We start from the raw sequence: 27,929 nt of genomic DNA, 5'->3' as shown, positions 1-27,929 counted from the left end.
AGGGCAGTCCCTGGGGGGGACACAGTGACACCCCAAGACGTCTGTGCTGGTGTGCTGGAGGAGCTGGTGGAGCCTCGGCCTCCTGCCTCTCTGCCAGGTCCCGACACCCCATCCCCACCCGCCCCTCTGCTCTCCTTGCAGAAGCGCTGGGCTGCAGATGACGCCGGTCTCTCTAGAAAAAGCGTGGAGGGGTCGTCGCCGGATGGTGAGGAGATGGAGAGGTACAGGCACCACTGGGCACAGCGCGACGAGCCGAGGCACCGCGGCGGGGTGGGTCAGGGCCGGGCTCTGCATGTGTGTGTGTGGGCATCTGCACCATGATGATGGGAGCTGGGGTGAATCCTGCACCACCCCGGGGGGTCTGGGTCAGCCCCGGGACCAGGAGGGTGTGGGTCAGCAGGAAAAGTGCCCCCCGGGGTGAGCAGGGATGGGATGAGGCAGAGGCTGGTGTGGGCATGGGGAGCGGGAAGCCATGGGGATGTCACTGGGTTTATCTCACCAATGGCACGGACTTGGGGAGAGGTGCTGCGGGCAGAGAGGTGCTGCAGGCAGAGAGGTGCTGTGGGCAGAGAGGTGCTGGCAGCCCTGGGCACCATTTCATCCCTCTCCCACGCAAGAGCAGCCAAGGGAGTCCGGGGCAGAGGTGCCCCTTGGCCGAGGTGTGGGCAGGGCAGGCGGCAGAGGCGGGGGCTCAGCGCGGTGCCGGGCAGGGGAGGCAGTGGCCGTGCAGCCCGGCGTGTCCCCGCTCTCTCCCCAGAGCGTGGCAGCAGGGCGAGCGGACGGAGCGGAGGCTGGAAGTGCACGAGCAGCTGCTGGCCCTGCGGCACTGGCTGGACGCTGTGGAGGAGAGGCTGCCCGCCCTGCCGGAGCCCGGCCCTGCCCTGCAGGTAATGGGCTCGCCCCTGGGCGCGCGGCAGCTGGCAGAACCGCTCAGAGCCAGGCAGGACCCAGCCCACGTCTCCACCAAGGCTGGTGAGGTCTTGGTCCCCAAAAGGCAGGATGGTGCCTGGCCGCGGCCAGCTGGGAGACCCTTCAGCATGGCCCCACAAACCTGCTGGTGACTCCCGCGGGCCGCACGGGGTCCTGTGTCCCCCGGTTCCAGCCTGACCGTGCTCGCCCGGTCCATGGCCCAGGCGTCCGACACCACCGTCAGCTGCTGGGGGCTCGGAGCCTGCTGCACCCGTGGCCCTGCTGGTACTCGTGGCATCGCTGCCGCAGAGCCGCGCTGGCGGCAGGGCCACCTTCTGCTCTGGGCTCAGCCGTGTCCCACAGCACCGCTGCCCAGGCGGTGTGTGCAGCCGTGCACGGGGTGTGCAGCCATGCACAGGTTGTGCAGCCATGCACGGGCTGTGCAGCTGTGTGCCCCTGCCCAGGTGAGGGGTGTGCAGCCGTGCAAGGGGTGGGCAGCCATGCGTGGGGAGTGTGCAGCTGTGTCCCCCTACCCAGGTGAGGGGTGTGCAGCCATGCACGGGATGCGCAGCCAAGTCTCCCTGCCCAGGCAAAGAGTGTGCAGCCATGCACAGGGAGTGTGCAGCTGTGTCCCCTTGCGCAGACGAGGGGTGTGCAGCTGAGTCCCCCTGCGCAGGCGAGGGGCGTGCAGCCATGTGAGGGCTGTCGCCCTGCCTGGGCACGTGCAGCGGTGTCCCCACTGTCCAGGCCTCATGTGCCCCTCTGCTCGCTGCCCCCGTGCCTGGAGCCGGGAGAGCGCCAGCGTGTCCTTCCCCCAGCCTCCAGCTGGCACAGGCCGCCAGCTCCCGCCACCCCGCCTGCGCGGAGCAGCAGCGGGAGCACCCGGCGGCGGGGGCTGCCGTGGCCGGCCCCTCCTCGCCGCCCCGCGAACAGTCCCTCGCCGGCTCCTTTTGTTCAGGGCCTGGCCAGCACACGGGCTCCCTCGGCACACATGACGGCACAAACTGAAAGGGCCATTCATCCCGGCCCCGGCACAGACAAAGCCGAGGCCGAGGGGAAACCCACCCAGCTCCCGGGATCTGAGGCTGCGGATTCCAGCCGACCGCTCTCGCCCGGTGCCCTGCGCTGGGCTCCCTCTGCCCGGGGCACCCGCGCCACCCCCAGCCCGGTACCTGGGGCTGCGGAGCGTGCCAGGCGAGCTCCCGGCAGGCGCGCGGGACAGGAGGCAGCGGGTCACTCCACCGAAGGAGCCGGCCCGTTGCCCCATGCCCGGTCCCTGCCGCGCAGGGTGCCGGCCGGGTGCTGCGGGGCGCCCGGGGTGCCTCGCCAGTGCAGCAGCTGAGCCCGGGGGTCCCGGGGCTTGTGCGTGCTCCCCGTGGGGCAGCAGGGAGGAGGGTGGGAGCTGCGCAGCTAAAGGTGGTGGACTGAGCCGCGGCGCTCGCGGCGGCAGGCGAGGGGAGCAGCCCCCCAGGCCAGCCCCTCTTTGCGGTGTCTGTGGAGCAGCATCTGCCCTGGCACAGAGGCAACTGGGAGTGCCCCGGTGCTCAGCACCATCAGCCAGGCCCAGGACCCGCCCAGTTGGCCCAGTTCAGCTGGGGATGCCCAGAGCACCCAGGGGAGCCTACACCATGGCAGGGCACCCATGCAGGCATCCAGCACCGGGTGCTGAGCTCCTCGCTGCCGGCAGCGGGAAGGCGCTGGAGCCAAGCAGGGAAGACGATGCGATGCCGCAGGAGAGCCCAGGATATGCTAATTCCCTGCAGCGTCTCCAGCAGCCGAGCAGACAAAGCCCCCGGCCCCTCCGCCTGCTGCTTTCAGGAGAGCCCAAGGGAGCCCCATCCATCAGTGCAGTGCGACGCTCCTTGCAGCGGCCCCCGGGCTCCCCGGGGCCTGGCGAGGGGCACCCGCTCCTTTGTGCGGGGCAGGACCCCCGCCCTGGAGGGCCTCTCGCCGGCTGTGGGGCCGCCGTGCCGGAGCTGGGGCAGGCAGGCTGAGGATGGGGCTCACAGCATGTGCACCGCAGGCAGGAGCAGACCCCCACCCCGGCACCTCTGGCAGCCCCTCCTGCACCCAGGGCAGAGGCCGGAGAGGGTCCCTGAGCTCCAGGCCCGGAGGACCCCGGCTCTCCCGGTGAGGCGGGCGGTGGCTTTGCCGTAGCATCTCTGCAGCCCAGCCCTGCTGCCCCTGCCCCGCTCAGTCGAGCCCGGCTGCCCCGTCTGAGGACACCCTGCACCCACAAAGCAGCTGGGGAGTGGGGCCGTGCCCCATCCGTGCCTGCGGGAGCCCACTGCGGCTCTGGCTGGCAACGCCATGAGCCGGGGGGCCGGAGCCGGGGTGGGGGGGTCAGTGCACCCCAGAGGGGCTGTGCCCCCGTGGGGCTGTGCCGCCGTGGGGCTGTGCCGCGTGGGGCTGTGCCGCCGTGGGGCTGTGCCACTATGGGGCTGTGCCACTGTGGGGTTGTGCTGCCGTGGGGCTGTTCCCCATGGGGCTGTGCTGCCGTGGGGCTGTGCCACTATGGAGCTGTGCCACTGTGGGACTGTGCTGCCGTGGGGCTGTGCCGCCATGGGGCTGTGCTGCCGTGGGGCTGTGTCCCGTGGGGCTGTGCTGCCGTGGGGCTGTGCCGCCGTGGGGCTGTGTCCCGTGGGGCTGTGCTGCCGTGGGGCTGTGTCCCGTGGGGCTGTGCCTCCGTGGGGCTGTACTGCCGTGGGGCTGCGCCCCGTGGGGCTGCGGGAGCCGGCCCGCAGGGGATGCAGTACGTGCAGGGGTCCGGGGCAGGGACGGCTCCCGCCCTCCCGAGCCGTGCCCGTGCCGCTGCCGGTGCCGGTGCCGGTGCCGGTGCGGTGCGTTGCGGGCCGGGGGGGCGCCGGGCGGGCGGTGGGAACGGCGCGGCTCCCCTCCCCCCGCCCGGGATGGCTGCGAGTCCCCGGGGGTTTCCCCGGTAACGGCGCCGCTCGGCGCGCAAGGAGTTAACGCGGGCGGCCGTATTGTATCGGCGGGGTCAGCGCCGCGCCGCGCCGGTGCAGCGCCGAGCCGAGCCGAGCCGCGCCGGTGCCGAGCCGCGCCGGTGCCGTGCCGCGGGGTCCCGCTCCGCTCCGCCCGGGGCCGCCCCGTCCCCCCGCACCGCCCGGCCGCGGGGCGCAGCGCACAAAGGACCGGGGCCGGGGCGGGCGATGCCCGGGCGGCGGTAACGGGGGCCGAGCCCCGCTCCGCTCCGCTCCGCTCCGGCCGGGCCGGGCCGCCCGCCCCGCTCCGCGCGTCCCCGCTCGCCGGCTCGGCCCCCGCCATGCCCCGGCGGCGCGGCGGGTAGCGGGAGCGGCGGAGCCCCCCGGCCCCATGGACGCCCGGCTCCGCCGAGGGGTGAGTGCCGGGACCGCCCGGCGGGGCGGGGGTGCTGGGGCGGCTCCGTGCGCGTCCGGGTCCGCGTCCGGGTCCGCGTCCGTGCCCCTGTCCCCGTCCGTGCCCACGGACCCTGCGCGGCGGCCGGCGGTGAGACGGGGTCGGGCTGCGGGCAGGGCACCCCGACCGCTGCCTGCGCTGCCCACCCGCGGCGGGGGCAGGTGAGCGGCTGCTCCGTGTCCCCACGGCCGGAGGACTGGCTGCCGGCGTGGGGAGAGGCCGGTGGTCCCCGGTAGCGTGCGGTGCCGGTGCGGGGTCTCCCCGAATCGCCCCTCGCCTTGCCCGCCCGCCTGGCCCCCCGCCCGTGGGAGCCCGTCCACGCAGGCTGAGCCGGGGGGTGACCGGGACGCTGCTGGGGGCTGCGCGATGCCGAGCGTGGGGCTGCACGGCCTCCCCGGGCGAGCGGGTCAGGGCCCCGCTGCGAGGCGCAGCTGCGTGCGAGTGTGCACAGCGGCCCCGTGCACGGGGACCGTGCCCGTGGCATGTGCTGCGGTGTGCCACGGTGCGCGTGCGAAGGCTCGGTGCGTGCACGCTGCTCGGAGGTGCTGTGGCCATGGCGGAGCGTGCACCCCGGCTGCTGTGGGTGCGTGTACGCGTGGAGCAGGCTGGCCCCTGCGTGCTCCTGTTGCATGTGCACACAGCTGGCGTGGGCAGGTTTGCACGTCGCGCGTAGCCCTGTTGATGCAGGCGTGCGGTGGCGCAGGGTCTCTCCCTGTTGCTCGCTGTGCGGCGGCAGCGCGTGTGTGGCAGAGCAGGGTGGGTGCGCGTGAAGCCTGGCGGCTGTGTGTACGGAGCGCGGTCCCGCTGCGGTGTGTGCGCACGTGTGGGGTGTGTGCATGGTCGCGTGGGTGCGCGCGCGCTGCGCGGCCCTTCGGTGCGTGCCTGCAGCGCCCGGGCCCATGCCGGGGGTGGGGTGCCCAGCCGGAGCAAGGGGTGTGAACAGAGGGGTCCGTGGTGTGAGGGGGCACACGTGCCCGCAGAGCCCCAGGCTGTGGGGGGGTGTCGGTGCACCGACCTGATGTGGGCGTGCGGACAGGTGTGTGCCTGTGCAAGCCCACCGTGTGCAGGTGTGCATGCGTGCAGGCATGCACAGGGGTGCACGGCCAGCGCCAGGTGCGGGGGCTGGCTGCGGGGGCCGGGCGCAGGCAGCACTGCGGCTGCGGTGGAGCTCTGGCCAGGGGCTGGTGTGGGAGGGTCTTGCTGGGTGGCGCGGGGGATTTATGGCTGCGGCAGGGCCGGCAGGGTGGGGAGCCTGCCTGCCTGCCTGCCTGCCTGCCGGGTGGGTGCTCCCAGACGGATGGCCCCCACCCCTGCTCCCCCAGCAGATCCCCGGGCCGCCTTTGTCAGGCCCTGCAGACAGATGGCTCTTTTCTCCCGGCTCCGCTGGCCTCCGAGTTAATCTAATGGCACAAAGCGATGCTGGTTGGGAGCATCTGCCTGCCTGCCGGGTGCCCTGCGCTGCCTCCCGGTACCCTTCATTTACATGTCTGTTAACGAGACGCGCGCCTGCCGCTGCAGACGCGCACCCCGCGCGCTGCGGCCCAAGGGGTGGCAATGCCATGAATCCCTCGGGGTCCCCTCCCTGCGCTTGGCCCTAGGTGATGGCCAGCACCTTGTCCCTCCCTGTCCCCAGGGCTCCGGCTCTCACCAGCCCTTTGCTCGCGGGGGGGGGGGGGGGGCAGGACCCCCCAAAGCCCATGCAGGGTTTGGGCAGCACCAGCAGCCACCCAGGGCAGAGGTGCAGCTGGGAGCAGGGGCGGGAGAGGGTGGCCCTGGGCGCAGGATGGGGTCTGGGCACCGTGCAGCCCTGCGGTGGCTCCGATAACGCGCGTCCTCCTGGCTTGTTTCAGGCCGGGATCTGAGGCGGGGGCCTGGCGCCCGTGCCCGTGCCATGGGGAACTCGGTGAGCCGGCCCAGCTGCCTGGGCGAGAAGAGCCGGCGGTCGGAGGAGCTCCTCCGGGAGCCGCAGCTCCGGGACCTGGGGCTGGACGCAGGGCAGCCGCCTGGCAGGAGCATCGCGGAGGCCTGGCCGGGGCCGCCGGAGAAGCTGCTGGCGCCAGTGGAGAACGGCTGGAGCCCTGTGCCCGGTGCCGTCCGGAGCCGTCCGGGCAGCCCCGTGCTGAAGCGCAGCCAGTCGGAGGTGGCAGTGCAGAACGGGAGCACGGCCTGCGTCCCGCTCAAGGGGCAGGGGCAGGCGGGGGGCGCAGCCTGGACGCCCCCCCGGGCCAGCGCCCCCCAGAGCGCCTGGTCCTGGAAACCCGTCACCACGCGGGAGGTGACGGAGGTGACGGAGGTGACGGAGACCATCGTGACGGAGATCGTGGAGGTGACCGAGTACCCGGCCGGCGAGAAGGGCGGGGAGCCCCTGGTCACCCGGACGGTCACGGTGCTGACGGAGCGTGCAGGGGAGCTCGCGGCCGGCGGCCGCTCCGGACACACGGATGCCGCAGAGGTGACTGCTGGGCAGGGACCCTCGCTGCAGAAGATGCTGTGCTGGCCCCATGCCACGCGCTGGCCCCGGCAGGGCTGCTCTGCTGGCACAGTTGTCTCTGCAAGCGAGTCTTGGCCTTTGTCTCCCCCGGCTGGGGCTCGCGCGGGGCTGTGCGCTCCCACCACCCTCCAGCCCTGCCAGGGTCTGTGCCCCACGCCCCAGCCGGTGCACGGCCTGCGGTGCCCCTGTGCGGGCAGGGCTGGCGGCATCCCCACCCCAGCGCTTCGGGGTGGTGCTGGGCACCCAGCTGGGTGCCGGAGGATGGGGCCGGCCCCCTCCCCTCTGCCGTGGCTGGTGGGGACTCAGCCCTGCCCTGCGGGTGCTGCGTGTCTGGAGGGGGTCTGCACGGCACAGGGTGCACCCGGGGTGTGCAGCCCCTGCTTTGGGGAGCCCCAGGCAGCGCCCAGTCCCTCGGCCCTGAGGAGGAGCGTCGGTCTGTGGAGAGTCCATCCCGGCACAGCCCTGCCAACAGGGCGAGCAGGGGATGCGGGGAGGACCTGGGCAGGGCCGGGTCCCTCCGTCCCCAGCATCGCCACCTGGACAGGGCATGGTGGGGATGGGTGGACCCCAGCCCCATGGCTGCCCCCCGCATGCCTGGGCGGCTCAGCCACCTCTCTCCCCAGGTGTCCCTGCGGGCTGGCCCCGTCCTGGAGGAGGCGGCAGGTGCGGAGCGAGCCCAGGACACGCTGGAGAGCCTGCTGGCCTGGGTGGCGGACATGGAGGAGCTGGTGAGCAACCAGAAGCCACCCTCAGCGGAGGTGAAGGTGGTGAAGGCCCAGCTGGAGGAGCAGAAGGTCAGCAGATCTGGGCTGGCGTGTCCCACCCACGCCGCTCTCCAGCCGGGGATTAGGGGTCTGGGGGGCTGGGGGCAGAGCGGCTGTCCCGGGGCTGCCGACTCCCTGCCGGCGGCGCCGGGCCGTGCTGAGGTGGTGTGGGAGGGAGGGGGGTCCCCAGCACAGCGCCGTGCCCCACTGCCTTGCAGCTCCTGAAGCGGCTGCTGGAGGAGCGAAGGTCGCGGGTGGAACTCATCCTGCAGGACAGACCCGTGCCGCCAGCGCACGGCTCCACCACGGTGGCAACCGAAGGGAGCAGCAGCCTCTCTGGCCTCGCAGAGAAGTGGGGCAAGCTGATGCAGGAGGCTGAAGCCAGGTGGGTCAGGGCTGAGACCTTGGTCCCTGCAGCCTCCCCCGGGCTCTGCCGGCTGGGGACCCGCCGTCGCCTTGCTGCACCGCCTGGCCCTCCCCACCGCTGGCAAGCGAGGGGCTCAGTCCGGAGCGGTTCAGGCAGGCACAGTGCAGGGCAGCAGGCGAGGGCTCTGCTTTGGGACAGGCTCTCACCACGTCTCTCCCCTCCTTCCTGGCCCTGGGGTCAGCGGGTCTGCGGCTCTGCAGCTGCTCTGGCACGAGGCCGCGGCGCACTGGGGCGAGAGCTGGCCCTTCGCTGCCAGCGGCAGGGGAGCTTGCTGGGGTCCCGCTGGGCCTGGAGCGGAGCAGCACGGTCGGGTGCCCCAGCGTGGCCATGCCAGCACCCAGCCTGGTTGGCAGGATGATGCCTGGGTGGGGGTGTCCTGCCCTGCAGAGGACGGGCAGCCAATGGGTCACGGAGCAGGGCTGGGGGTGGCACAGCCTGGCAGGGGCTGCCTCATCCTGCATCCCCATGTCCCCAGCTCTCGCCGGGACGAAGCGAGACCCTCAGCCCAGGGCACCTGCAGCCTGTCCTCGGGGTGCTCCCAGTGCTGCCTGGGCTGGGCAGGGGATGCTGGCCTTGCCTCGCCCCTTGCATTCAGGGTGGGAAGCTTTGGGGTGGGGAGCAGAGGGCAGGGGGACCCCAGATGTGGGAACTGGCCACGCAGCCCCGGTGGCAGGGGGAGAGGAGGCTTTTCCAGCTAGGGCCTTGGTCTTGCACCTGCGAGGCTCCTGGGGCCAGGGGCTATCGCCCTCCCCGCCTCACCCAGCCTTCCTGGCGCAGGTATGGCTGCCTGGAGCGGATCCTGCCGGCGGCACAGGGCTTCCAGGAGGCCGTGGACTCCTTCCAGGAGTGGCTCGGTGCCACGGAGCGGCAGCTAGCCCAGCTCTGGCACGCCAACGGCTGTGTCAGCCGCGTGCAGGACGCCCACCGGCAAACCCAGGTCAGGGCAGGTCTGGGCGCGGGGTGGGCTCGGGCACCTGCTGTGGCATGGGCGGGGCATGGCAGGGCAGCGGGAGCTGTGAACGGGGCCGTGGGGAGGGCTGGGGGTGGCGATGGGGATGGGGGGACACCCACGGGTGCAGCTGCTGCCACGAGAGCCTCTCGCCCAGGCCCTCTGCGAGGAGATTCGCGGCCGGCTGGGAGAGCTGGACGGCGCCCTGGAGAGCGGGCAGCGGGTCCTGGAGATGGTGACAGGCAAGTGGGGCTGGCTGGAAGCGGCGGCTGCAGGGTCAGGACCACGGGACGTGGGAGGGAATGAGCACAGAGCGCTGCTCTGGGCTGTGCCAGCATCGAGGGGACCCCCAGGTGCTGGGTGTCCTCGGGCGCTCCGCTCCCCACCGGCGGCTGCCAGCATCTGTGGGAGCATGGTGTTGCGTGATGGGGCACGCAGCATCCCGTCGGATGGAGGGGGGCCGGGGGAGATCCTGGCCCATGGGGGTCAGGGCCACAGGGGGACAGGGTGCACCGGCAGCAGGAGGTGACAGGGGAGCTGAATTTCATCTCCAGTGGGGACAAGGAGCCAGACCCAGGTCCGGGAGAAGCAGGAGAGGGGAAGAGCGGGACAGAGTGACTGTCACAAGGGAGGGAAGGCGTTGATGTGGCAGGTCCCCGGCCCCGGGGACACCAGCCGCAGCAGCACTGACGCCGGCCGCGTTGCTGCTGCAGGGGAGGAGGCTCAGCTGGCACAGGAGAAGATGGAGTCCCTGAGGATGCGGTATCTCATCGTGGGCCAGAGCAGTGCCGACACCATGCACCGGCTGGGGCAGACCCTGGAGGCCTCGTCCCGCCTGGGCACTGCCCAGGAGGACCTGGCGCTTTGGCTGGGCCGCATGGAGAAGGAGCTGGCCTCCTGGGACAGCCAGCATGGCGGCCAGGAGCCCCCGGTCAGCACAAGCGACAGGGAAAAGGTGCAGGACGGGGGGCTCTGGGGACCGTCACCCTCTGCCCCCTTCACCACTCCCTGGCCCCACAGCATTGCTGCCTGCAGCGGGAGACGGGGGGGAGTCGGGTCTGGACGGACGTGGCCGGGTGGGATACGCCAGGTTATGGCAGAAGGTCCTGTGCTAACCAGCAGCAGACGCACCGGGGCTTTGTGTCCTGGAGAGGCTGCCCCGGTGCGCCTGCCCTCCCTGCCGGCATGGCTGACGGCTCTCCTCTCCGCTGCAGTTCGAGCAGATCCTGGACTCCCAGCTTGCCCACTTGGCTGGGCTCGGTGAGCGGCTGGAGGAGATCGGCCAGGTGCAGCTAGACACCCAGGCCCTCCGCTCGCAGCTCTCCGACCAGAAGGTGGGTCTGCAGCGCTGCTCTGGGCTGCGGTGCGCCTCACCGGTACCCACACCCCGCAAAGGGGTGCCCAGAAGTCCCCAGGGATGTTGGCTCCGTGTCCCCACTCTGCTGGGCTCCCAGTTGCGTGCATGGACCTGCTAACGTCTCTGCAGGACCTGGCACCCACACGCCTCTGTCTTCCAGCTGCTCTCTGCTGAGATTCTGCACCACCGGGGACTGGTGGAACGTCTCCTGGGGATCTCGGACCCGCTGCTCCGCTCCTGCCCTGAGCCCTTGCAGCAGCACCTCCAGGTGAGCGGCCATGCCGGGGCTGCACCAGCGGGTGCTGGGTGGGATGCTGCCACAGCAGGGCCCACTTGCACCAGGGGATGGGGGTGCCCCGTGTCCCCCGCCCCGTGGCAGCGGGGCACCCTGGTGAACCGCCCGTCGCCGCAGCCCTCAGTGCAGGTGCTGCGGGAGCGCACGGAGCAGCTCTTCCTGCGCAGCGGAGCCTGCGCCGTGCAGCTGGAGCATGCCCAGTCCCTGCTCGCCCAGTTCTCCGAGGCTCATGAGGAGCTGTCACCCTGGCTGGAGGAGATGCAGGTTGTCAGGGTGCAGCTTTCCCCCAACGCCATCAGCTATGAGGCTTTCAAGGAACAGCAGGCGCTGCTGCAGGTGAGGGCAGGGTGGCCCCAGCTGGGGCATGGGGAAGGGGAAGGCGAAGGCAGGGACATGCTCTGCCAGCCCGCAGGGTCGGGAGCAGTGAGGCAGCCGTGCAACGTGCGGTCTGCAACGGGACAGAGAGGGCACCGCTGCGAGGACTGCTGGGCTGAGGCACCCTACGCACACAAGCACTGTTCATCAGGAGCAGAGCCCGGGTGTGGGTTTGGGGTCAGCCCGGCAGCAGCACCGGGGTGCACTGGGGCACGTCCCCATGTGCCCTGTCCCGGTCCCGTGTGCACCTACGGCCTTTGCTCTGCCCTCAGTGCCTGCGGGAAGCCATCGCGGAGCACCGGCCCCTGATGGGGAAGCTGCAGCGCGTCTCAGCGCAGCTGGTGGAGCTGAGCCCGGAGCAAGGCGCCCCATTCCAGCAGCGCTGGCGGGAGGCAGAGGAGCAGTACTGCCGCATCCGTGAGCGTGTGCGCCAGGCGGCTGCCCTGCTGGAGGATGCCCTGCCGCGTTACAGCCAGGTACGGGGCCGGCACCGGAGTGCTGGTGTCCCCCAGGGCTTCCCCTCAAGTGACCAGGCTGGTCCCCCCGCACCTTCCCCAGCTGACCGAGCGCATGGACCTGCTGCTGGAGTGCCTGGAGCGGCTGCAGAGCCGCCTGCAGAGCCAGCCCTCTGTCCGCGGCGATGCAGCCCACCTTCGGGAGCAGATCCGCGAGAACAGCCTGGCCCTAGGCGAGCTGGAGAAGTTGGGGGTGGCCCTGGAGACCGTCCAGGTGCAGGGCAGCGAGCTGCTGGCCAGCATGCAGGCAGCAAACTCCGACGCTGCTGCCAGAGGTACCGGCACAAAGGGGCAGACACAGCCCCATGGGCAGGTGTGCACATACAGCAGTGCATCCCTGGACATGGGGTGTCCTGGCAGGGCTGTGTCCCTGTTCAGGGCTGTGTCGGGGTGCCGGGTCCCTCACAGCACCTTGAGGGGCCCCAGGCCGAGCCCCATCCCTCTCGTGCCCTGCAGGGATCCAGGAGCGGACGGCGCAGCTGCTGTCCCAGTGGGGCTGCCTGCGGGGCCGCTGCCAGGAGCAGGAGCGCTGGCTGCGGGAGCTGCTGGCGCTGGCCGACCGCTTCTGGCACGGCCTCTCTGAGCTGGCCCTGACGCTGAGCGACACCCAGCAGCTGGTGCTGGGGCTGGAGGAGGCCGGCGGCGAGCCTGAGGCCATCCGCACGCGGCTCCGCACCATGCAGGTATGGCGTGGGGAGGGGGCCTGGTGGGCGGCCCCACGGCACGGGTGGCCCCATGGCACAGGCAGCCCTGCGGTGTGGGCAGCCCCACGGCACGGGCAGCGCCAAGCCCCCTCCTGGCCCACAGGTGCTGCGGGAGGAGATCGACTCGCTGCAGGGTGAGCTGGACACGCTGGGCAGCCTGGGTGTGGAGCTGATGTCCTCCTGCGGGGACCCTGACAAGCCCGACGTCACCAAGAGCCTGGATGATGTGAGTGCCAGTGGGTGTGGGTTCAGCAAGGGATGGGGTCCTGGGGGCATGGGGATGCTGCTTGCAGGGGTGGGACATCCCCGGAGCTGAGCTGCAGCAGGAAAAGGGGCAGGCGTGCTCCCCAGACCCAGTGTCCCCTAGGTCTCCTGGGGCTGGGCTGCATGGAGGGTGGCTGTCCCGGGCTGGTGTCCCTGCACAAGGGACCAGATGTCTGTCACATCCCACACCGGTGCCTGCCATCCCTTGCACCCCACGTCAGTGCTGGCTGGCTCTTGCACCCTGGGCTGGTGCCCACTGACCCCCCGCGCTCGGCCCCCCACGCGGTGCTGCTGACCCCCGTGTCCAGCCCCCCGCACGGTGTCCCTTACCCTCGCACCCTGACCGCCGCGCTCGGCCCCCGCGTGGTGCCGCTGACCCTCGCACCCTGACCCCCGCGCTCGGCCCCCCGCGCGGTGCCGCTGACCCTCGCGCCCTGCCGCAGCTCTACTCCTCCTGGCACAGCCTGAACAAGGTGTGGACGGAGCGGTACGCCCGCCTCGAGGAGCAGCTCCAGGCCTCCGTCAGCTACCAGGAGACCATGCAGGTGGGGTGCTGGGGGCCCACTCAGGCAGACACCCCACATAGGGGCCTGCCCCCAACCTGCGTCGCCCTCCCCTCCCTGCTCAGGGGTGTGAGGGGCCGCGGGGGCCACTGTGGTGGTCCCTGGGCATGGCTAAAGGCAGGACCTGGCAGTGGGGCCGGCGGTGGGGCCGACTGGGCAGCAGGGCTGTGTGGGGGTGCAGGACTATAGGGGCGTGGGGCTAGCTGGTCTATAGGGCTGCGATGCTGGCTGGGCTGGGGGTGGGAACGGGGCTGGTGAGGCGGTAGGGCAGTGGGGCAGGGGGCAGCGGGGCTGGCCGTGCCCGTGTCCTGCCCCAGTGTGACATGGCCACATTTCAGGCTCCCCTTGGTGGGGATGGGGCTGGAGCACCCTCCTGCCCTGTGCTCTGGCCCTCCCTGGGGACCACAGGGGGTCCCAGCCCCGTTCCTGGCCATGGGGCTGCAGAGCGCAGGGGTGAGCGTGCCTGTGCCCCCAGGGACACAGCTGTCCTGGCAGCCTGGCAGGGCTGACGTGTCCGGCATGCGGGGACACAGATGGGGACAGGGTGGGGGGCCTGGGCCCCCCCGGCCTCCCCAACCCCACGGTCCCTCTCTGACCCCAGCGGCTGTTCGAGTGGCTGGACACGGCTGAGCTGCGCATTGCTGAGGAGTTCCTCGTTGGCGGGGACCTGGACATGGTGCAGCAGCAGCTGGCGGAGCTGAAGGTGGGCCGTGCCGCAGGATGGGGCCCCAAGCCCGGGGGTCAGGTGGGGGGGGGCAGTGGGGCTGGGGGGCAAGTGGGGTGCTTGGGGCACCAGTGGGATGAAAGCGTGGCACGTTGGACAGTGCTGGTGCCTCCATGGCACCCGCTCATGGTGGGCACTGGGTGGCCAAGTCTTGCCCGAGGTGGCCAAACCCTGACCCCCCAGGTGCCCCGAGCGGGCAGGGCTCCCCGCTCTCCATGAAGAGGAGCACTGGGCCCACGTGCCCATGCCAAGCTGTGCCATGCTGTGCTGTGGCATGCCAAACCACGCGGTGCATGCCAGACCCAGCTCTGCCATGCTGTGCCATGCCGTGCTATTCTGTACCAACCAGACCCAGCTCTGCCATGCCATGGTGTGCTGTGTCGTGCTGTGCTGTGCCATGCCATCCCCTGCCATTCTGTGCCAAACCAGACTGAGTTGTGCCATGCCATGCTATGCTATGCTGTGCCATGCCAAACCATGCAGTGCATGGCAGACCCAGCTCTGCCATGCCATGCCACACCATGCCACGGCATGCCATGCTGTGCCATGCCAAACCAGACCCAGCTCTGCCATGCCATGCTGTGCCGTGCCGTGCTTGGTGGCATGGCAGACCCCCGTCTCCATGCATTGGGGCTGGGGGACACCCGCTCACCGCTGCCCTGCAGGAGTTCAAGAGGGAGCTCTACCAGTGCAAGGTGGATGTGGAGAGCCTGCGGCACCAGGCCAGCCCAGGGGGCACAGGGCAGGGGGAGCCCCCGGCCCCGCTCAGCGACTTCCGCCAGCGCTGGGACCGCCTGGAGGAGGAGATCGTCAGCCGTCAGGTAGGGAGGGGGCCCAGCCGGTGCAGGGGCAGTCCTGGGCATGGGGCAGGACTGGGTGGGTGCTGCTGTCCTGGGCATGGGGGCTCGGGGGCTCAGGAGGTGGTGGTAGCACCTGAGCTGTTGACCAGATCTGCCACCAGCACGAGGCAAGAGCCGCAGCAGGGTGGGTGCATGGGGTGCTGTGCGGGTGCTGGGTGTGTGGTGCTGTGCGGGTTCGTGGGGGCTGTGCAGGTGCATGGGGTGCCCTGTGGGTGTGGGGTGGGTGTCGGGCCGTGCAGGCACTGGGTGCACGATTCCCTGCAGTGCCCAGGGCACCACAGGTGCGCGGGGCTGTGCGGGCGCTGGGCGCGTGGTCAGGGCTGCCATTGCTCCCACCAAACGTGTGCCTGATTCCGCCCTTGCCGGGGCAGCACCAGCTGGAGGCGGCTCTGCTGGGCCTGGGGCAGTTCCAGCACCAGCTGGAGGAGCTGCTGCAGTGGCTGTCCCGCACCGCCGAGCAGCTGCAGGGCCCGACACTGCTGCGCCTCGACCTGCAGAGCTGCGAGATCGAGCTGGCCAAGCACAAGGTGAGTGCGGCAGCGGGACAGGGCTGCCTGCACACCGTGTCTCAGGCTGCCCAGCTGCTGCCCTGGCCATCGGCTGCCTGCTCCGACAGCTGGGCATCCTCGTGGGGATGTCCCCCGGTGGGGTACATGGCACAGTCCCACTGTGTCCCGTTGCACAGGAGGTTCCAGTCGTGGCCCTCCTGTTGCGGGGCTGCATCCTGGCCCCAGGGTGCTGCCTGGCCCTGCCCCGGGTGGTTTGGCCCCGTCCTGCTAGCACTGCCCTGGACCCCTGCGGTGATGGCGGCTGGGTTGGGCAGGCTGCAGCTTGGGGCGGGCAGCGTGAGAACACGTTCCCACCCTTCCATGGAAGGAATGAGCTGTTTCAACGCCTGCCGGGAGGCAGCCGAGGCTGCGGCTGGCCCAGAGCTGCTTCGCTTTGCCTGGGCACGCTTGTGCTGTGTCTGACGCAGGCGAGGTGCTGTGAGGTGGCAGGCCAGTCCTGCGGACGGGGGGCCGTGCGTGGGGGGGGTGGCCCCGGCCTCCTGTGTGCCCTGTCCCAGCAACCTCCCTGCCATGAAGCGGCAGATTTGGTGCCTCGCACCTGCCCTGTGCCATGCTGAGGACAAGAGCCAGGGTGCTGCCTCTGGGGTGTCCCCAGGTGCCATCCTCCCCTGGCGTGGCACTCCCCAGACCCCAGCCCTGTGGGAGTGCTGATGCCGCAGTGGCAGCATTGACGTGGGAAGCAGAGGTGGCCCGGGCACCCAGGGTGAGGGGCTTTGCATGGCGTAGTTGGCCGGGGATGTGGCGTGCCCCCCGCCGGGGTGCTGGCTGTGACCGCGGCACGCTGTCCCCAGGTGCTGAGGAACGACGTGATGTCCCATGCCCACACGGTGCAGTCCGTCAACGAGGCTGGGCAGGGCTTGCTGCTCTCCAGCCTGGGGGAGAGCATGGAGGGGCTCCAGCGCAGCCTGCAGCAGCTCAACCAGCGCTGGGACCTGGTGCAGAGCGAGACCGAGAGCCGCCAGCTGGAGCTGGAGAACAACCTCAGCCAGGTACGGGGCACCACGTGTCTGTGTGCCGGGGCTGCCCGCCACAGTGCTGCCCGCTGGCAGGGGCAGCGCTGAGCCCCCGCGCCGCCCCCAGGTGCAGGACATCACGCTGGAGATCACGGAGCTGCTGCAGTGGCTGGAGCAGGTGGAGCTGCAGCTCTTCTTCTCCAGGCCGGCGTGGGGCCACCCGGACACCACCAAAGAGAAGCTGACCACACACCTGGTGAGCACCGGGGCTGTGCCAGCCCACCAAGCTGCAGGGCCGTCCCTGAGTGTCCCTTGGGGGTGAACATGTGCCCCAAATCTGCTCGTCTCTGCGCCGAGGTGCCGGGACCCTTCTCTGCTTCTCCCCTCCCCAACCAGGCAGAGTCTTCCTGCACCCCTCCCCTGCCCCCTCCAGCTCCCCTGGGACAGAGCGGGAGCCCTCCCCATCCCCGTCCCTGTCCCCGTCCCCCTGCGGGGCAGTGACCCCGGGGCTCCCCGCGGCCTCTTGGCAGGAGCTATGCAAGGAGATGGAGTCCAAGCAGGAGGCGTACAGCAGTGTGCGGGAGCGGCTGCAGCGGCTGCTGGCCTCCTGCCACACCAGCCGGCCCTGCAGCACCGAGCACAGCCTCCGCATCCTGGAGCAGAAGTGGGAGACCGTCCATGCTGAGGCCCAGGAGAGGAAGGTGTGCGGGGTGGGGACATGCTGCCTGCTCGGGGGTGCTGACCGTGCCCTGGCTCTGGGAGCTGCAGATGCCCATCCCCATCAGCACCTCTGCTCTGCCTGCAGGAGCGCCTGGCCGAGGGGCTGACAGTGACCACCGAGTTTCATGGCACTGTGCAGGAGCTGCTGCGCTGGGTGGCTCACGCGGAGGAGCTCCTCGGCTCTCCTGCACCACCCAGCTTCGTCCTGGACACTGTCACCGCGCAGATCCAGGAGCACAAGGCAAGTGTGGGCTGCGCTCAGAGGCTCTGCTCCTGCCCTGGGGCCATCAGCGCGCCTCTAGCTGCCTCCGCTCTCCTGTAGGCCCTGGTGAAGGAGGCAAATGCCCACGGGGAAAAGCTCAGCGGCCTGGAGGCAGTTGCATCTCGCTTGAAGGACTTCAGCAGGAAGCAGGACGGCGCCGTCATCCAGAACTTGGTGCTGACGGCCAGGGAGCGGCTGGGCAAGGTGCTGCAGCGGACGTCGGAGCGAGGAGCGGCGCTGGAGGAGGCCCGCAAGCGCACCAAGCAGGTACTGGTCCGTGGTGCCAGGGGACACGGGTCCTGCGAGGAGCTGTGCCGGTGCACAGGTCATGTGGCTCTGGCACGGGGACCCTGCCATGCTGGCCCATGGTTTGTGCCGCGGTGGTGCACGGGCCATACAGTTCTGTCTCATGGCTGCTGTGGCTCATTGTCCGCATCACCCCGGCCCCTGCTTTGTGCACAAGCCCTCCTCCATGCATCCCTCCCCTCTGTTTCAGTTCAGCGAGTCCCGGCGGCTGCTCCTGGACTGGATGGACGAGGTGGAGCAGAGCTTGGAGGTGCTGCAGGACACTGCCACGAGCCAGGAGGAGATCAAGTGCCAGCTGGCTGAGCACAAGGTGGGGGGCCTGCCCCGCTCCCCAGCCCTGTGGTGAGGGGGTCCCAGCCTCAGTGGGCAGCGGGGAGCAGAGCTGGGGGGCTGTGGGGTGGCAGAGGAGGGGGCTCCCCAGCTACCAGCGGGACAGCAGTGCCCCAGTGCACTCGGTGCCATGGTGGTCGGACGCCTTTCCAGGGCCATCTCTGTGGAGATGCCAAGGGGCATTGGCACCCCAAACTGCCCCGCAGCACTCGGGGAGGCAGGAGGCTCCCCGCAGGCCGCCTGCCCTGGGGCCAGCACCCACCTCCTGGGGGTCTGGGTGGGCTCACCCCCTCTGCCCGCAGGCTTTCCAGAAGGTGCTGCGCTTGAAGCGGCCGGTGTACGAGGCCACACTGCGGAGCGGGCGGGCGCTGCGGGAGAGAGCCCGGCTCCCTGAGGACTTGCAGCCACTGGAGGAGCTGCTGGGGGAGCTGAAGGAGCGCTGGGACGCGCTGTGCAGCCGGGCTGTGGAGAGGTGAAGTGGGGACGGGGTGGGATATGATGGGATGGAATGGGATATGATGGACTGGGATGGGATGGGATGCCTGTGCTCTGCTTGCCCTGAGGGTCCCAGGCAGGGGGCATGGCATTGCCCTTCCTCCCTGGGCATCCCGCTCCCTGCTTTGGGACCTCCTGCCCCAGCTCCACTGGGCTCTGGCCCCTGGGGGTGCAGCCAGGATTCGTCCCCAGCGACAGGCAAGCCCAGGCACTGAGAGCTACGCTGCGGGGCTCCCCATGGGGCGGCTGTTCCCTGCACCACGGGGCTGAGCCCCTGCACCTGGGCACTGCTGAGCATTGCCTGTGCCCTTCCTTGCAGGCAGCACAAGCTGGAGGAGAACCTGCTCTTCTCGGGCAAGTTCACGGACGCACTGCAGGCCCTCATGGACTGGCTGTACCGGGCTGAGCCACAACTCAGTGAGGAGGTGCCTGTCGGAGGGGACCGGGACCTGGTCAGTGACCTCATGGACAAGCACAAGGTGGGTGTCCCCAGCTGCCTGGGGAGGTCCCTGCCCTGCGTCAGCCCCTGGGGAGCGCTGGGCTCTGCACCAGCCCTGCCCACCCTGCATCCCTGGCCAGGACAGGAGCCAGGCGCAGGATGGGGCTTTGCCCACCGGAGCAGACCCTGCTTGACCGGAGCCTGTGCTCCCGGTCCTTGGGGCAGTGCTGGGGTGCCTCATGTACCCCACTGCTGCAAGGGGGCCTGGGGCACATGGGGATCTTGCACAGTAGCGGGGGCCAGGCAGGGTGCTGGGACCCCCCCGGCATTTCCCACCCTCTCCTGCCCTCTCTCCAGGTCTTCCAGAAGGAGCTGGGCAAGCGAGCCAGCTGCATCAAGATGCTGAAGCGCTCGGTGCGGGACCTGACCCGCGGCAGCAGCAGCGTCGACTCCCAGTGGCTGCAGAAGCAGATGGAGGAGCTGAGCACACGCTGGGACCTGGTCTGCAAGCTCTCCGTCTCCAAGCAGGCCCAGCTGGAGGCTGCGCTCCGGCAGGTGAGAGCCGGGCGAGCCGGGGGGGCTGGCTGGTGGGCAGCAGCCGGCCCAGGGCCTCCTCGGGTGGGAAGGTCGGGGTCTGCAGCTGGCGCATCCTCGTGGGAAGGCTCTGCAGGTGGCTGTGGGTATGTGGGCTGCCCAGGGCTGTGTGTGGCTGTGCTGCGTGGGGTGCCCAGGCTCTGTGTGTGGCCGTGTGTTGCAGGGTGCTGCACGGGGTGCCTGGGTGGTGGGTGGCCACGCGTTGCGGAGCTCTGTGTGGGGCTATGGGACTCTGCATGGCCGTGTCACAAGGTGCCGTGGCCAGGTGCCAGTCTGGGTGCTGCAGGCGCCTGTTGCAGGTGTGCCCGTGTGCAGGGTGCCCGGGGCAGGATGTCTGCGTGCATTGCAGGGTGCTGTGTGGGGTGCTCTGCTCGATGGGGAGGTACTGATGGGGGTCAGGGAAATTGTGTCCCAGGTGTGGGGTGAAGAGCATCGTCTCTGTCCTGCTGTGGGGTTCGAGCTGGGCTGGCAGTAGCTCTGCCTCGGGGGCCTGGAGCTGCACTGGGAGCTTGTGTGGCCCCAGGCAGGAGCAGCAGTTGCAGGGCTTGGGGTCTGGCCGGGGGGCTGAGGGGGCCAGGACCCGGGGCCATGGCCACGAGGTGGGTGCTGAGCGGGTCTCTGGCTGTCCATGGCAGGCGGAGGAGTTTCACACCCTGGTGCACTCCTTCCTGAGTCGCCTCTCCGAGTCAGAGAAAACCCTCAAGTACGGTGTCTTCCCCGAGGAGGAGCTGGCTGTGCAGGAGTGCCAGAACCAGCTGCAGGTCAGTGCCCGTCCCTGCCAGTCCCTGCCAGCCCCCGCCAGCCCCTGCCTCCAGGGTGGCTCCGTCCTCGCCTCGGGACGTCCCTTTGCCAGGGTCAGCTGGCTCCAGCGGGCCCCTGTCAGGGTACAGGGTGCACCACACTGAGATGTGGGATGTTGGGTCTCATCACACCAAGACACGGGTTTTGGGGCTCCAAGCACCCTGAGGCATAGAGATTTGGGGTCCCAAGCACGCCATGCAAAGACAGTGTGTTCGCTCCACTCAGCATCCTTGCCCTGCCTGCACACCAGGCTGGGTGGAGGCTGGTCCCTGCGGCACTGGGGTGCACAGTGGGGTGCGAGGGGCTGAGAGCCGGCAGTACCATGGTCCATGCTCTCCCCCAGGAGCTGATGAAGTCCCTGCAGTGCCAGCAGCTGGAGCTGGAGTGCATCACCTCGCTGGGGGAAGAGATCCTCTCCACCTGCCACCCAGACTCTGTCATCACCATCAAGTCCTGGGTCACAGTCGTCAAGAGCCGCTTCCAGGAGGTGAGCTGGGCAGCCCTTCACCATCCCTCCCTGGGCACGGAGCAGATCTGCACCCACGCCTCGGATGAGCACAGCCCCATGCCTTTCCCACTGCCGGCGCCTCTGGCGCAGCCCTCCTGACTGGTGCATTGCAGGGAGCTGGGGATGCTCGGCCCCGGCCGACACAGACGGCCTGGGTCTTGCCAGTGACCGGACGGCCCTGGCTCAGCTTGTCCTGCACAGACCTGGCCCTCTGTGAGTGACTGGGATGCACTGCCCTGGCCAGCCCCTCGCTCCCCGCCCCTGCTCCCCCGTCCCGGGGCCACACGAGGGGTCGCCTGGGGCCTCCCCGTTCCCACCTGGATGGTGGTGACTCATTCCACACACGTGAGATGGGAGATGCCATGCAACCCAGGCAGGGAGTCCCCGGGGAGCCCCATCCCGGACCCCGCTCCCGCAGCAGCTTGGAGGCTCCCTGGCATTGTGGGTTTGCAGGCGAGAGTGCTCCCGCTCCCGGCTCTCCCTGAATGGGTCTGACAGATTTGGCTGATCCCTCATCTGCACAAAACCCTTAGCAAGCAGAGATTTTCGATATCTGATCTGGATCTGCTCCGGGGTCCTGCCACCCTCGGGGCTGTCCTCATTGGCTGCTCACTCCAGATAGCGAGGACACAGCACAGCCCCGCTGCAAGGGCAGCCAGCACATCCGCAGCGGTGCAGACTTGGCTACCAGCACATTCGGCCGCTGCCCGCAGGGACGGACCAAGGACTGGTGCTCAAAGCACCAGCGGCAGCACCCAGGAGCTGCAAAGGCCCCTCAGCACATGATGGGCAGCGCCGTCAGCCCTGCCCCAGCCGCCCAGCAGGACCTTGGTCCTGCCCCACGGTCATGGGTGGGCCGTGGAGCCCCCGCATCCCTGCCCCATGTTCTGACCCCATGGTCATTAGGGCTGCTGGCTGGGGGTCTGTGTGCCTGCCCCGTGGCAGGGGTGGCCCGTGGCAGGGGTGACCACGCAGAGACTCGTTCCTCCTGAAGCAATGGCCCTGTGGTGCCCGGTCAGAGCTGCAGACCCTGGGATCTGCAGCAAGGCAGCCAGCCCTGTGCCCCCCCACCAGCCCCCATGGCCCAGCTCCTCTCGCCATGCCCCCAGGTGCTGAGCTGGGCCCAGCAGCAGGGCGAGCGGCTGCAGGCACAGACAGCCAGCCTCGCGGCCGAGCGGGAGGAGGTGGCCCAGCTCATCGACTGGATCACGGCCGCCGAGGAGGCACTGAGCCTGCGGGACCAGGAGCCGCTGCCGGAGGAGGCTGAGCAGCTGGAGGAGCTCAATGCCCAGCACACGGTGAGGGACTCTGCACCCAACTCCCCGCCTCGCCAGGGGCCATGCTGTCCCCTCAACCCTGCCTGGCCCCGGGCAAGCGCTCAACTCGACTGGGGGCTTTCAGATGCTCCAGGCTGAGGCCATGGGTGCAGCTTGTGCATGCAGGAGCACCTTTCATGCACACCAGCAGCCGCAGTCTAAGCCCACCAGGTCTGCTACATGGGCTGCTGATGCAGGAGGGTCCCGGGGAGGTGGGCAGCAGGGCTGGTCTGTGGGTGGCCGCGCTCCTGGCTTCAGCCCCCTGCCCCAGCTGTGCCAGCAGGGCAGCGGGGAACACCTGGGGAACCCGCTGGCGCGGCTGGTGCATGCTCAGTGCCGGTGCTTTGTGGCAGGTGTTCATGGAGGAGCTGAACCGCAAGCAGCCCGACGTGGAGAAGGTCACCAAGAGCTGCAAGCGGAAGCTGGCCGCGGAGCTGGGCCCACCGGTTGCCCGCCGGCTGGCCACACGTAAGAGCCCTTGTTGCCCCCTGCGCCATGCTGTGCCGTGCCCCGGGACCCCCAGCTGTGCTCTCACTGCCCATCTCCACTGGCTGCAGGGCGCCGCAGCACGGGGAAGGCGCAGGGCACGCCGGCAGTGCCGCTTGGGGGGCTGGAGCCCCAGACGCCCCTCATGGCCCAGCTCCTGCACCGCTGGCAGCAGCTCTGGCTTCTGGCCCTGGACCGGCAGTACCGGCTGGAGACGGCCATGCAGCGCCTGCGAGAGGTAGGGGCAGCCCCGGCAGTGCGGTGGCCCTGGGTGGGTGCAGGCAGCTCACCTCACCTTCTGCCGACGGGAGCCTCTGGCCCTGGGTCGGGCATGGATGGGGATGGTCCCCAGGGGTTGGTGGGATGGAGCTGGCAGCGCCCAGGAGCCTTCCCAGACCCCATCCCTGCAGCCGGGAGTCCCTGCGCGTCCCTGTGGGCAGGGGTGGGTGCACCCCTGACAGGCAAGAGCTGGCTGCTGGAGCCTGTGGCTCCCCTTGCAACCCAGAGCCGGGGGTCCTGTGCAGAAACCCCTTTGCCAGCCTCAGCTGGGTCAGGGCTGGGAGCAAGCTGGCTGCACGGCAGCTGGACTGAGCCCGAGTGCAGGGCAAAGCATGGTCACCCAGGCTGATGTGATGGGGAGGGTGCTTGGGGGCTCTCCTGCTGGCGCGTTAATTCCAGTCTGTGCCTCTCCGAGCTGGAGGAGTTTGCTCACTTTGACTTCGGGGTCTGGAGAAAGCGTTACATGCAGTGGATCAGCCAAATGAAGTCTCGTGTCCTGGATGTTTTCCGAGGCATCGACAGGGACCAGGACGGGCGCATCAGCCAGCGGGAGTTCATCGAGAGCGTCCTCTCCTCCAGTGAGTGCCGCTGGGGTGGGCTGGGGTGGGCTGGGCCTGGCTCCTGGGGCTGGTGCACCCCACAGGGCTTCCCCCCCACCCCAAGAGCCTGGGAAGGGGCAGTTTGGGGAGAGGTGGGGTAGTGCTAGCAGAGATGGGGAGGGACAGGGTCTGCTAGCCAGGATCCCCCTTGGAGGGGTCCAGGGTTTGGTGCCAGCGCCGGCTGGCCTTGGCGCAGGGGTGCACAGGGCATGGCGGGCTGAGGGTCCCCTTCCCCCCCCAGAGTTCCCCACCAATGTCTTGGAGATGAACGCCGTGGCAAGCATCTTTGACATGAACGGCGATGGCTTCATCGACTACTATGAGTTTGTCAGCGCGCTGCACCCCAACCGGGACCCACTGCGCCGGACTGCCGATGCTGACCAGATCCAGGACGAGGTATGGTGGGGGGGCCACGGTGCCTGGGGCCACGCAGGGTGGGGGGCCCTGCCATGGGTCTGAGCTGAGCGTGCCGTCCCCAGGTGAACAGGCAAGTGGCCCAGTGCAACTGTGCCAAGCGCTTCCAGGTGGAGCAGATCAGCGCCAACAGGTACCGGGTAAGTGCTGACCCACACCGCTGCCACCTCCTTGCCCTGCTGCCACGGTCATGCCGGGCGTCCTGGGCTTGCTCCGACACCTGTGCGCAGCCTGCACCATGCAGAGGTCCCGCAGCTCCCCGTGTGCCGTGGCTGCCTGTGCCAGACCCTTTGCAGCAGCAGGGAGCGGGCGCATCCCCGTGTCCCGTGGGATCCATGGCCCCAGACACGGCATGCTGTGGCATGGCAGAGAGGGCAGTGCTGGTGGGGACGGAGGGGTCGCAGGGGACCCGATGGCCTGGTGATGGGCAGATCTGGGTGCTGGTACCTGCTCTGGCACCCCCTCCCCAGCCCTGCTGAACCCCCCTGGCCCCCGCCTTGCCCTGACATCCCTCTCCCCTGCAGTTCGGGGAGTCCCAGCAGCTGCGGATGGTGCGGATCCTGCGCAGCACCCTGATGGTGCGGGTTGGCGGGGGCTGGATCGCGCTGGACGAGTTCCTGGTGAAGAACGACCCCTGCAGAGGTGGGTATGGATGTCCCACACCAAGCACTGGGCACAGGGTGCCCGCGGCTCTGCGGCCAGGATGAACCGCAGTGGGCTGAGGCCAGGAGAGTCCTGGCATTGGTGTGGTGTGCATCCCTGTGCCTGGGTGCGATGCCTGTGGGCCCGTGTGGGATGATGGTGCCCATGTGGGACGCAGCCTACTGGGCTCCCCAGGGACTTGTACCACCTGGCCTGGGGCCGCGGGACCCCCAGGACCAGCCCCGCTCACTGCCTCTGTCGTCCCCAGTGAAGGGAAGGACCAACCTGAAGATCAACGAGAAGTACCTGTCCCCAGATGCCTTTGGGGCCGCCGCGGCCAAGTGTGCGGGGAACCAGTCGGCCCCCTCCTCCAAAGTGCTGTCCCCCAGCCGCTCCAACTCTAGCCTCAGCCTCTACAGCAGCGCCTCGGCCCCCAGCAGCCCCCTGGCCAGGAAGGTAGGGGAGGGGGACCCCCCCCCCCCCCCCCCCGAAATTCTGACCCCCCCAGCCCAACTGCCATGGCTGCTGACCCTCTCTCTCCCCAGTCGGTGCTGCGGAGGACGCGCTCCGGAGACCGGTGTCCCCGCTCCCGTGGCTCCCTGCTGCCCGATGGAGCTGAGCTGCAGTTTGCCGCGGCTGAGGAGAGCCTGGTCGTGGCACCCCCAGGTGAGGGCCGTGCTGCTGCAGGGGGTCCCCTGCCCCCCCTGGGCAGCCTGCCCCACGGGGCAGGGGGCTGGGGGGCCGGGGGGGGCCTGGCAGGGCTGGGGAAGCACAGGGGAGCTGGAGTCAGTGGGGTGGTGTGGGACAGGGCAGTGGGGCTGTCCCCTGGCCCTGGGAGAAGCGGTGCAGGCATGCAGGAGAGCACGCCGCTCCAGCCCCTCTGCACCCTTGCAGAGCCGCCTGAAGGGTCCCCCCCGGAGCGCTGCAGCCCCTGCCGCTGAGCACCCCCAGCCACCCGCCCTGCGCCCAGCACCCTCAGCCGGCCCCACTCAGGACTCTCCTTCCCGGCGGCCACCCGCCCCGAGGCTGGAGGACGGCAAAGCCTCAGCCGTGCGCCCCGCAGGTCTCCGGCCCGGCGCTGCGGCCCCCCAAGCGGGCGCCCGCCTGCAAGGGCTGAGCTGTCTGTCCGTCACCGATCCCACTGGGCCTGGCCCCAGCGTATATGCAAGCATCCCCCGACACACACCAAACCACCCCCGGGCTCTGGCTGGCACCGGCCCCCTGCCCCACCACTCCACCAGGCAGCATGCAGGGGGCCGAGCCCGGACGCCCTGCTCCGAGTGCCTGGGGCAGCTGCAGGCTGCTGGGAGCCGTAGGGTCAGCCAGGGCTGCAGCAGCCCAGATGCCCCTGGGCTGGGCCCTACCCTTCTCCCCCAGGCTCCCGTGCTGTTGGGGTGGCTGCCGGTGCCCCCAGGCATTTGGCAGTGCTGGCGGGGGTCCCCCCCATCCTGCTGCCCATGCCTTGGTGGGAGGTGGCCGGGCTCAGTACCCCGGCACCGGGGCCCCTCGCCGGATGCAGAGCCCCGTTTCTGGTGCTAACCCTCACCCCTTGGGCCTTCGGTGTGTGCACACAGGGCCCCGGCTACAGCTGCCCCCCGCCCCGGCAGGGCTGGGGCTGCCACGGGTGGGGGGGTCCCTCGTGCCCAAGCCCCCGTCCCGCCTGCAGCACCCGCGGGCAGTGGGACCCCTGCCCTGCTGACGCATGCTCACGTCACCCCGCTAACCGGACAGCAGTAGAGCTGAATGTAACCCTGGCTGGGCACGGCCCTGCCAGCCACAATAAAGAGTAGGTTTCTTTTTCTATGAGCACCCGGGGCTTGCTGCACTCTGTCAGTCTGTCTGTCCACTCATGCCGCTGTCACGGCAAGGGGCTGCCGCAGCTGGGCAGTGCAGGGGGATGTAGCATCACCAAAGCCAGTGCACACGTGGCCTGGCATTGTGGCACACGGTGGCCGGGCATGGCTGGGTGTGCCCCCAGCTGGGTGCCGCTGGCAGAGACGCCCGGCGCCGTAGCCGCCCGGGGCATTGCAGTGGGTGCCAGCAGGCACTGTGCCGTGTTACCTCCTTTCCGAGGAAAGCATTGCTGGGATTCCTGCTGTGCCCCAGCGCCTCTGCCCCGGGCCAGGAGCCCACACCCACGGTGGGCAGTACTGGGAGACGCCGCGTCCCCATCCCCATGTACTGGCTGCCCTTCTGCCACCCCGTGGCTGTGAGGGCACCGGGAGTGTCCACGCGGTCCCCGGCCAGCGTGGTCCCCTGCAGCAGTGCATCCATCCGCCCACCTGCCCGGTCCCATGCTGGGGCAGCTGGGGGACAGTTGGGATGGGACATGGCTGCAGGTCAGGGTGAGATGGGGTGTCTGGAGACACTGGCTGTGCCCCTCCCTGCTCCAGGAAGTGGGGACACCTCATGCACAGGGACTGTCCCCAGGCATCGCAGCAGCATGGCCCTCGCCCGGCACCTCCCCGCCTTGGGGAAGTCCAAGACTCCCACGTACCGGGGCTGCTGCGGTCCTCCTCTGATCCCCCCACCAGCGCTGGGGCTTTGCCTGGCTGCCTCCTCCCTTATCTCGGTCCTGCTGGCTGGCTGGCAGTGCCCTTACGGATTTCAGTCCTATTTCTGCACTGTTGTCCCCTAAAACTGTGTCCACACTTGGTTTTTTTCTGAACAAACACTTCTGCATCGGGCAGCAGCCAAAGGGGGCCAGGTCTGGAAATGCGCCAGAGAGCCTGTGCCGGGGCATTCCCCCATCCGCGCCCGGAGGAGCCCTGCAAACGCCCTGCGTGCGGGTTGGGGCCCCGTGCTGCTGGCACTGCCGGCAGCCCCCTGAGAGCAGGGCCGAGCCCCACTGCTCTCCACGGAGCAGAGCATCTGCCAACACGTCCTGGGATGGTCTGCACAGTGCTGCCAGCACGGGCTGGGACCGCCGACACAAGTTGCGTTGCACATTCCTCTGCCTATGGAAATCTCATCTACCACTCCCAGCTGGGGGAACACACCCGGCACCACCAGCACCACCGGCCTGTGTCAGCCACATCCAGAGCCCCGGGCAATGACTCTGGCCTGGGAAGCAAAGACAACAGGCGCGGGGTGGCCGGGGTGCACACGCAAACAATTTGCCAAGTGTTTGCACAGCCACGCAAACACTGGCAATGTGGCTTCATCAGGGCTGGACCCAGGGATGGGGGTGACACGATGGGCAGAGACACAGACCCAGAGAACGTGGGTGGGGGCACAGGGTCCAAGTGAGGCAGCACCATCCTCAGGGAGACATGGTGCAGAGAGGGGATGCCCTGGGAGAGCCTCCTCGCCTCGCACCCCGTGCTGGGAGAGGAGCCCCACACAGCTGCAATCGCATTGCTTTGCTGTGCGAGCAGCTCCTGGGGCAGCGAGTGAGCAGGTGGTGGCAGAAGAGCAGGGCTGGAGGCTCAGCCCCAAACGGGCACCGCTTGGACCCAAGCCCCCACAGCTGTGCCGTCTGGTGGCGCCGGGTCGCGTGGGGCTCTGCTCGGAGGACAGAGCAGCCCTCCCACTGGCAGGCCCCCCGCAGAGCCAGCTGGCCCCCACCGCAGGGAGGGGGAGGCGGGTGCCGCCCTGTTGCCCAACCGCCCCAGCAATTGCCC

General features: G+C 69.8%; 1 protein-coding gene across 5 annotated transcripts; it reads left to right on the top strand.

The window, feature by feature from the left end:
- The first annotated feature begins 143 nt into the window (after positions 1 to 143).
- Positions 144 to 26,102, top strand: LOC104018555 (microtubule-actin cross-linking factor 1, isoforms 6/7-like). 5 transcript variants are annotated; one of them, XM_087777254.1, is made up of 40 exons: positions 169 to 205; positions 758 to 887; positions 6,156 to 6,757; positions 7,420 to 7,590; positions 7,779 to 7,945; positions 8,765 to 8,924; positions 9,094 to 9,178; positions 9,650 to 9,891; positions 10,151 to 10,270; positions 10,454 to 10,561; positions 10,706 to 10,924; positions 11,236 to 11,439; positions 11,522 to 11,753; positions 11,935 to 12,161; positions 12,286 to 12,408; positions 12,890 to 12,991; positions 13,611 to 13,712; positions 14,399 to 14,554; positions 14,965 to 15,120; positions 15,954 to 16,151; positions 16,243 to 16,371; positions 16,646 to 16,816; positions 16,921 to 17,076; positions 17,158 to 17,364; positions 17,594 to 17,713; positions 18,036 to 18,205; positions 18,548 to 18,707; positions 19,025 to 19,222; positions 19,897 to 20,022; positions 20,406 to 20,549; positions 21,680 to 21,868; positions 22,240 to 22,354; positions 22,444 to 22,610; positions 23,067 to 23,229; positions 23,492 to 23,646; positions 23,730 to 23,804; positions 24,189 to 24,306; positions 24,575 to 24,762; positions 24,852 to 24,972; positions 25,201 to 26,102. In XM_087777254.1, the coding sequence occupies exons 1-40, from the start codon at positions 203 to 205 to the stop codon at positions 25,245 to 25,247; spliced, it is 6,426 nt and encodes a 2,141-aa protein (XP_087633380.1). In that variant the 5' UTR covers positions 169 to 202; the 3' UTR covers positions 25,248 to 26,102. The 5 variants fall into 5 exon arrangements, with proteins under 5 accessions (XP_087633610.1, XP_087633455.1, XP_087633694.1 ...); XM_087777484.1 differs by lacking the exon at positions 6,156 to 6,757 and having other exon boundaries at positions 144 to 221; XM_087777329.1 differs by lacking the exon at positions 758 to 887 and having other exon boundaries at positions 154 to 221.
- The last annotated feature ends 1,827 nt before the right edge of the window (positions 26,103 to 27,929 follow it).

The sequence above is a fragment of the Nipponia nippon genome, unplaced genomic scaffold, assembly GCF_047370975.1.
Source record: "Nipponia nippon isolate SJK-2023a ecotype South Korea unplaced genomic scaffold, ASM4737097v1 scaffold_1, whole genome shotgun sequence".
NCBI lineage: Eukaryota > Metazoa > Chordata > Aves > Pelecaniformes > Threskiornithidae > Nipponia > Nipponia nippon.
The sequence above is the reverse complement of the archived record's forward strand: the minus strand, read 5'-3'. Positions and strand labels throughout refer to the sequence as shown.